This window comes from Benincasa hispida, chromosome 2, assembly GCF_027475165.1.
Source record: "Benincasa hispida cultivar pf3 chromosome 2, pf3_genome.v1.1, whole genome shotgun sequence".
NCBI lineage: Eukaryota > Viridiplantae > Streptophyta > Magnoliopsida > Cucurbitales > Cucurbitaceae > Benincasa > Benincasa hispida.
In genome coordinates this window covers 13901196-13910291 of record NC_143479.1, presented here as the reverse complement: position 1 = coordinate 13910291, position 9096 = coordinate 13901196, and the positions used below count along the sequence as shown (strand labels likewise).

Here is a 9096-nt window from a genome sequence, read left to right as displayed (position 1 = left end):
TATGATTCTATTTATTATTTTAATTTGACACTTATAGGATAATTGTGCCCGCAGTTTTCTTCGTAACCTTGTGTTAGTGGGAAGTTTCATTCAATTTTTATAACTGAAGAAGAAAATGAAAATCGTTTTCATTTTTTAAAAAGATCACATAATTTGCTCACGAAGTTTATATTGTCCATCGCTTAGCTAACTGAGAGACTATTCGATAGCTCAAAGTTGCTTCACGATTGTATACACGCGTGCCATCTTCGAAACGATCGCATACGTTTTTTTAAACAATCGTCTAGCGTTCGAGCGATTACTAAATGATCGTATAGACGATTGCAGCCTATTTACTACACGATCGTATACTTCTTCTAAACGATCAAGCACAATCTATATGATAGACCCGCCCTTCTCCCACTTGCTTGATCGTTGAATACGATCTTCATATCCTCCTCCCCTCTACCAAATTCCAACAGAGGCAACTCTTTGGATTTTCTCCCCGAGATACTGAGGGTTCCAAGTGGTGGTGTCATCCCCATTTGTTCTGTTCGTGAGTAAACGATCGGTGGTATTGGTGAACGATTGCTTGGACGTTCCAACGAGAGCGAGAGCAGTCTCTTGGAGAGAAGGAGATTTTTTATGGAGAAAGGTTCTTCAACTGGTGAGTTTTCTTGTTCTCTTGTTATTTAATTTCAAAGCATGCCAGTAATTTGTAATTAAATGCACATCTATTTTGTTTGAATGTAAATGTGAAATTCTGTCATCTGCTTAGAGGAACTAGAGTTCCTTTACCATCAACCAGCATCGTTACCAAGGGGCTTCCAAGGATTACTACTCACCAAACCTCCTCTGAAGTAACCTGCAACCACTGGACAACAAGCCCACGTTCTTCACAACTCGAATCTAACAACAAAACACCAAGAATCAGGCTAAGAATTTAATGGGCAACAACTAAACAACTAGGGACAAACCTAAAATGTTCCAAATCTTACCCCAAACAGCAGAATCTGACGGAAATTAATCACGATCCGACAACAGACGAGGCTGTCCGCGTCAGACCTGTGAATGGGCGCTTGGGCTAGGTTGGCAACATCGTAACAATACAGGGACAAGGGAGCGGCGGCGCGACGACTGGAGAACTCGGAAGGAACACGCGACACTGGGCGGCGAGTGCTTGGGACGCGACGAGGGGATGCCGGCGATGCTCGGACGACTGGTGGATTGCAGAACCACGCACGACTAGAACTAAAGAAAAGAAATGAGGGGGGAGGGGGTGTCTCGCGTGCGCTGGGGGAAGAAGAAGGGAACTAAATTTTTTTTCTTTACTGCACACTTCCCAAGACCATTTATAATATGACTCTTTTAATCCTAATTCCCCCAATCCCTCGAAACAACTCCAAACAAATTTATTATTTCACCAAAATTTAAATAAATTCTAAAGGAAATTAAACCTCAACCACACAAATCTAATTCCTCACTTATTTGTTCAAATAAAAAGGATTACAATTAAATTATTAAAATCTAACCTCAACCAAAATAAATCCCAAATAATTTAATAAAGTTTTACCTGAAAAAATTTGGGGCATTACAGAGAATGTGGGATTTTGAAAAATAATTTTGGGTAAAATAAAAATTACATGTGGATCAAATAAACTTTTGAATTTCCTTTTTTGAAATGTGTAATTGATTATAGGTTGGGAACAAAAAGAAATGGAGCCATAATATTTATGTAATTAAGAAGTTAACTTCAACATTCTTGTAAATAATAAAAAAGTTGGACATAAATATAACGTGAAATATTTATTAAAGTCTTATATGTTATTATCCCTAAAAAGTTGACTCATAAAATGAATTCCTCGTCAAAGTGGTTTATTTATTGGAATCTTTAACGATTTTTTTAACTCCAATAAATTGTTAATGTGGATTCTTTTGTTTTCATTACGTTTTTTTTTAAACAATATTTTGTTAAAGAATTTTATACTCTCCAATGGAGAAAATTTCTAGTTTTACCTTAGTATGAGATCAATGTCTAATTTTGATCTCTACACTTTTAGTAAATCTTAAGGTTAATCCTTATTCTTAGTTTATTGTTGATTTTTCCAAAAATCTATTATCATTTATTACCCTTATTACTCTAATTTTGTTTAAATATTCATATTATGTATTTTATAAAATGTATAATAATAATAATATTATTTAATAAATTTTGAAAAAAAATTAATTAACATTTGAAAGCATATAATTAAAATTGAATAAATTTAAAATATAAGGATGAAAATGATATTTTAACTAAAACGAATACGTATCATTTTCCTTTCAATTGCATATACACGTTGAAAATGCACTGAAAACGAGAAACTGTGTCCTTGAGCGTCAATGAGGTAAATATGATATCCTAGTGAAAGATAATGAACCAAATTAAATCAAACTAGTTATATAAATTGTTTGTTTATTTATTATTATTATTATTATTATTTTTAAATTCAGTTTAGACTTTAAAGCAACGATATAATTTACTTGTATAGTTAATTTGTATTAAGTTTTCTTTTTCTTCTTTTTCAACAAGTGAGATGGAGAATCAAGTCTAGCATTTTAGTTCAAGAATATAGAAGTCATTTAGGACACCAACTACAAATTGGTGGGAATGAGTTATTATAGCTCACTCCATGTATGGGACAACAAATATAAAAATGGTGTATATAATTATTTATAACTTATAATTAAGTATAGTAAATACTATTTTAAAATTTTCTTTACTCTAATATTTATTATTTGTTATAATTATTTATAACCTACAATTAAGTATAATAAATACTATTTCAAAATTCTTTTTACTACGATATTTATTATTTGTTACCATGTAATACTATTTATAACCTACAATTAAATATGGTAAATATTATTTCAAAACTCTCTTTGCTACAATGTTATTATCAGTTACAATATTTATTATTTTTCACTCTATTGTTTATTTTCTTCTTGACTATAGTGCTTACTATTTTATATTCAAATAAAAATAGTTTATACTCTAGACACAAACTATTGTAATCCTCGTTAAAGTAGTTTGTATCTAAATATTAATAATTATCACCACCTATTATAATAACCAATTCAGCGCTTCAAATACCTTAAGTCTGAACTAATCGAATTATGGCTAGTAAAAAAATTATTTGTATAGATTGATTATTCAAAAATTTTAGTCACTTCTATTAATCTATATCTCTTGATCGAGAATGCATGAGTTGATCTATGCTTAATCTTCAAAGATAAATTGGAAAAAGAAAGAGGGATAAATTGACTCAAATCATTAAAAAAAAAAAAAAAAAAAAAAAACTCTCTAAGACTAATAAAAAGGAGAGGGAAAAAAAATACATAAAATAGAGAGTAGAAGAACATGAATTTGTTGGATGTTGAAAATGGGAATGGATGGTAGTGTAAGTTTGAAGAGGGTGAGGAGTGTGGAGAGATAGGATTAGATCAAAATGGTTAGGAAGATTGATTGATTGTCCGCCACTCATATAGTTTGCATTCACTATTCACCCATTCTCTCAGTGAGTTTAGCTGGTTCTCTCTGTGCTTTGCCTTCTTCCTTCAATGGCTTCCGTTTCAGCTTCTTCTCTCAGCTTCCACTTACCATCGAAGCCACTTTCCAAGGTTAACCACGTTTTCCCCTTCACATTCTTTTCTTCACACTTAATTTACACTTCCACTTCCATTGCATTGCATTGCTCTTTGGTTCCTACTTCCCGCTCTGCTCAACCCTTGCTTCCTTCGTTTTAATATATTTTTATAATTGATTATCATTTCTTTAAGGAAGACGGCGGCGCTGATAGGAACTCCATGTTCTCGGGCTCTACCTCCAACCGCTTATCTTTGAAATCCTCCTTCATCTCTCCTTTACGTAAGATTCCGACGCAAACCTCTGCTGCTGCTGCTGCCGCCCCCAAGTTCTCCATGCGCGTCGCTTCCAAACAAGCCTATATCTGCCGTGATTGCGGGTATCACTTCCTATCTCTGCCTTTCACCCTAATTTACCACATCTTCATTTCCAACATCCTTCTAAACCTCTCTGTTCGACGAATATGTAGGTACATTTACAACGATAGAACTCCTTTTGACAAATTGCCTGATAAGTATTTCTGTCCTGGTAATTTGCTTCCCTTTCTCTGGCTTCCACTATATTGACCTGTGTTTTTTTTTGTTTCTTGTTTGTAATCCCACTCATCCCACCTTCTTTCTTCAAACCAATCGGACCAATTAGTTTACTGTTGACGTTGGGTCGCCTTTATTTTTAACACAGTTAAGTTCCTGCTATTATTTTAAACTGAAAACTTAAAACATAATATCTGCAAGAACCAAACAAATAGAACTTCTACAACATACAATTCTCTTCATGTAACTGAAACCAACTTCAAATCATTTACATTCTGCTCCAACTCAATAAAGAAATTGAAATCTAATATAAATTTTATCATGTCTTGGCAGTCTGTGGTGCTCCTAAGCGAAGATTTAGACCTTATGAGCAATCTGTGACTAAAAACGCTAACGAATTTGATGTGAGGAAGGCGAGAAAGGCGGAGATCCAGAAAGATGAAGCTATTGGGTAAGACGGAAAAATCAAATTACTATTTTTATAAATGACCATAGATTTTAATGATTGTTTGCTCAGTCTGATTGATATCATGTAAAATGGTATAGGAAGGTGCTGCCTATTGCTGCTGCAGTGGGAATCGTGGCACTTGTAGGTTTATACTTGTACCTGAATAGCGTCTTCTAGATCGAGTGGCTTGCTCAATGACCGGGGCTTAGCATCATTTGTTAGCTCATTTTCTTCACGAGGCTGTTTTATATTGATTTAAATATTATATGTATTTTTTCCATCCACTATCCACTATCAATGACCGGGGCTTAGCATCATTTGTTTAAGCTTTGCAATATTATATGATATATATATATATTCAATTATTTATTGATTATGCTTCTTTGCACCCAGTGTAATAGCCGTGTGCCTTACCTAATTTATGGACCTCTGGATGTGGCTTTGGGGTAGACTGACTTTGGGATGGTTATATTTTGGAAGATTTTGTTTAACTAGTTCTTTCATGGACTGATGTGCTTTTAGGTTCGGTTATTCAGCCATAAGTGTTAGACACATTTCTAAGCGACCTGTCACGTGGTTATTGTTTGCAACAACCAATCGTGTGGCATTTGGGTGAACTCAGTAGCTAAGACACTCCAAGTAAGCCTAAAAGAGGTTTTAATTATGCTATGGCACGAGAGAAATTGAAAGGGACAAGGAAAGAGTAGGCACGAGAGTTTGGGAGAATGGATGTTATATTGCTTGAGCTTACAATCGATGATTGTACAAATGGGGCCTCCCCACCGACCTAGGGAGCTCGGTTGTGGCTCTTTCTAGAGCCTTCTCGACATTTCTTGGGCCATACTAAGCCTTTCTACAAGCATCTAAGTACATATTAGGGCCTTTTAGAGTGTTCCAGACATTTTCGGACTCTCCCAGCACCTTCCCATCCTTGACCGTCACTGCCTTGTCCAGACTCATCCAACATGTTCTAGACTCTTCCATAGGTGTTCGGGTCTGTCTAGAGCTTTCTAGACGTGTCCGGGTCTGTCTAACGATCGCTAGCTCTGTCTAGACCCTTCTCGCGTGCACCAGCTCCATCTATGGCCTTCCAGGCTTGTCTCAGGCCGTCTGGGTGCTTGGCATGGGCGCTGGTACTGTCCAACGTTCTCTAGAAGCTTCTAGGCTTGCCTAGGACATGGCGAGACGTCTAGGACATTCGCTGAGCATCGAGCGAACGCGCGCGCCATTGATAGGGCCACACGTGCAGGGACCTCTGCACGAGGCGACTGGGGTGCGCACCTGGCATGGCATGCGTGCGTGTCAAAGCCTGCGTTCCTCTTGGACTTTACGGTGCCCCAAGGCTCCCCCTTGGCTAATGCTAGGGAGCTTTTTGTGAAAATTTTAGGGACTTCTTGCGGGGCGTGACACCTTCCCCCACTTAATTTCGCAATGTTCCCATTGCACTATTCTCCCGATATCTCCTGATGTCATCCTCGAATTGCCACAACAAGTCTTCTCGTTCCCAGCTAGCTTCGCTCTCTGGCAAGCCCTGCCATTTCACCAAGTATTATGTCTAACTTGGGACTCCTCTCTTTCTTATCTTCCGATCTACCAATATTTCATCAATCTTCTTTTCAAACTCCATTACTACAGCAGTCTGAGTAGGCTTTTAGCCATGGCATCTCGATCCATCCCTTCCTTGATTCTATCAAGGAAGTTGGTTGTGGGCATGCTGGTAAGAGGAGCAAGCTCAGCTTTACAGCTGAGTGCATCAGCTACTACGTTGGCCCGTCCTAGTTTATACTTAAGCTTGTAGTCAAATTCTGCCAAGAAGTCTTACCATCGAGCCCGTTTTGGTGTCAATTTCTTTTGTATTTGAAAGTAGCTTGTGCCTTGTGGCAATGTTATCGGTCAACACAGTGAATTGACATCCAAGTAGATAGTGCCTCCAAGTTCACAAGCAATGAATGATAGCCGTCATCTCCTTCTCTTGGACGTCATCTCTTTCTCTTGGACAGTATAGCGCCGCTCTATCTCATTCAGCTTGTGACTTTCATATGCAACTAAGTGCCCTTCTTGCATTAATACGACACCAATGGCATAGTCAGATGCATCAGTATGCACCTCAAAGGGTTTGGAGTAGTCTGGAAGTATCATGACTAGTTCCTATGAAACAGCTTCTCTGAGGTATTCAGAGACTTTTTGGCACTCTTCTTGACTGATCCCAAGGTTGATTCTTTTTCAACAGATTGGTAAGGGGGGGCAGTTATGATCGAATAACCCTTGATGAACCGTCTATAGTAATTTACAAAGCCCAAAAAGGAATGCAACTCAGGTATCTTAGTAGGAGGTTTCCATTCTTGTATGGCACGTACCTTGGCTATGTCCATCATCAGCTTCCCATCTTTTATCCAATGTCCAAGAAATTCCACCCCCAGCTGAGCAAATGGACATTTTTCCCTATTGATGTATAGCTTGTTGTCGCGGAGTACATGGAAGACCTGTTTCAGGTGCTGCACATGTTCCTCAAGGGTTTGACTGTACATCACAATATCATCCAAGTAAACCACCACGAAGCGATCTAAGAATGGGTGGAACAACTTGTTCATAAGTGTGCAGAAGGTGGCTGGCGCATTGATCAGACCAAATGGCATGACTAGGAACTCATAGGCATCGTACCGTGTCATGCACGTGGTCTTGGCTTCGTCTCCCACTTTGATCTTCACCTGGTAGTATCTTGACCGTAGGTCTATCTTGCTGAAGTACCGAGCCTTATCAAGTTGGTCAAAGAGATCTACTATCAAGGGTATTGGGTATTTGTTCTTGACAGTGATCTTGTTGAGTGCCTATAATCGATACATAGGAACCATCTTTCTTCTTTTGAAAGAGCACCGGGGCACCATAGGGTGCTTTTGAGGGTTGAATATAACCTGCATCAAGTAAATCTTTTAACTGTTTCTTCAACTCCTCAAGCTCTGGTGGGGCCATGCAATAGGGGTCCATGGCTGGAGGCCTTGTGCCTGGCTCCAACTCTATCTCGTGGTTTACCTCATGTCTTGTGGCAATTTCTTGGGCAGCTCGGTGGGCATTACATCCTTGTATTCATCAAGGACTTCTTATATGCATGTCGACACAGGAGGTTGGCTCGGGCTTTCTTCTTCCTCATCTCGAAGGTCCCTTGCCGAAGCTATCATGTAGTTTTGACTCTTTGAGATCCCTCTTTTGAATTGTAAGCCAAAGATCATATTGGCGGATCTCTCCTTACTCCTCAAGGGGACCACTCGGAACATATGTTCATCTAATATTACCAGGGACTTCGAGAAAGGAATAGGAAAGGCCAAGGCACTATGAAAGAATGCTAGACCAAGGACTATTTTGAAGTCATCCATGGGCACAACAGTAAAGTCTAGCGTACCTTGCTAGTCACCGACCTTGGCTAGGACGTTCTTGGCTATGCCCCTTATAGGCTTGGCTCCCGAGTTGACAGTCTTGATGGTTCCATGTTCTTTTTTGAAGCTCAGGCCAAGTCTCTTGTTCATCCATGAAATTATGTGTGGCACCAGTATCGAGCATGTTCGTCACAGCCTTCTAATTCAATGATGCATCGGCATAGAGTAGACCACTATCTTTTCCTTCGTTTTAGGAAAGGCTCTTTGGAAGGGTAGCCAGTTGTTGGAGCGACCCCATTATGGCTTCAGACTCCCTCGCATCTTAATTTCTTTTGTTAAGCTTAGCCACGAGGGCATTCATAGCTTTTCGATTTGGACAATCTCTTGTTCGATGGGGCCCATCACAAATAAAGCATGGTTTAGGAGGTTTAGAGGACCGACCTTTATTCCCATTGTGGGGCTTCTTATGCTTGTGGAAGGCCTTTGAGCTCTCCCCATCCTTCTTGTGATGATCTTTTCGTTGGTGTGCCTTGTTTCCCTCACTTTTACTTGGACTAGGATTCTTCCCATTGCTTTGAGAGGAGTAATCAACAAGCACTTAGCAATAGTATCGTCAAGTGTCTGGACATTTCTCCTATCCAGCTCTACCCTAGCCCAATCCTTCAAGCCATCGTTAAAGTGGATGAGGGCATCCTTTTCAGAAAGATCGTCTATCTCAAGCATGAGGGTGGTAAACTCCTTGACATAGTCAAGGATGCTACCGGTGTGCCTTAGTCGTCTCGATTTGCCCCGTACCTCCACATCGGCATTATGAGGGACAAAGTGCTTTCAAAGCTCCATTTTGAATTGTTCCCACGTACTGATATTACATAACCCTCATTCATGTTCAGCATGTTTCCTTCGCCACCATAATTGGGCAGCATCACATAGGAACGTCGGTGCGTTGCTTATTCGTGCATTATCATCAAACACCCCTAGAACTTCAAAGTATTGCTCGAGCCCACGCAAGAAATTTTTTACCATCGCGGCATTAGGAGTGCCATTATAGGTGTCCGACTTGGGCACCTTAAGGCCGGATGCACTGGATGCAGCGGGAGTATTGCTAGTGGAGGTTAGGCCACTAGCATTTCAAGGTGCCCT

The 9096-nt window shown here is 39.3% G+C and overlaps 1 protein-coding gene and 1 long non-coding RNA gene across 3 annotated transcripts; one reads left to right on the top strand and one right to left on the bottom strand.

The window, feature by feature from the left end:
- Nucleotides 1-638: 638 nt before the first annotated feature.
- LOC150037661 (uncharacterized) lies at nucleotides 639-1363 on the bottom strand. Its single transcript, XR_016527911.1, has 2 exons — nucleotides 978-1363; nucleotides 639-888 (listed from the first exon to the last, which is right to left on the bottom strand). It is a non-coding gene; the product is annotated as an uncharacterized LOC150037661 (long non-coding RNA).
- A 1918-nt stretch (nucleotides 1364-3281) lies between these two features.
- Nucleotides 3282-4961, top strand: LOC120072320 (Rubredoxin-like superfamily protein). Of its 2 annotated transcripts, none has more exons than XM_039024784.2 (5): nucleotides 3282-3639; nucleotides 3799-3983; nucleotides 4074-4132; nucleotides 4471-4588; nucleotides 4684-4961. In XM_039024784.2, exons 1-5 carry the CDS (start codon nucleotides 3580-3582, stop codon nucleotides 4760-4762), a joined length of 501 nt encoding a protein of 166 aa, XP_038880712.1. In that variant the 5' UTR covers nucleotides 3282-3579; the 3' UTR covers nucleotides 4763-4961. The 2 variants fall into 2 exon arrangements, with proteins under 2 accessions (XP_038880712.1, XP_038880713.1); XM_039024785.2 differs by having other exon boundaries at nucleotides 3356-3639; nucleotides 3803-3983.
- Nucleotides 4962-9096: the final 4135 nt, after the last annotated feature.

Coding starts and splice junctions, on each gene's coding strand:
- LOC120072320 (XM_039024784.2), top strand. CDS start 3,580: ATGGCTTCCGTTTCAGCTTCTTCTCTCAGCTTCCACTTACCATCGAAG. Junction 3,640..3,798: donor CATCGAAGCCACTTTCCAAG/GTTAACCACGTT, acceptor CATTTCTTTAAG/GAAGACGGCGGCGCTGATAG. Junction 4,589..4,683: donor CAGAAAGATGAAGCTATTGG/GTAAGACGGAAA, acceptor AAAATGGTATAG/GAAGGTGCTGCCTATTGCTG.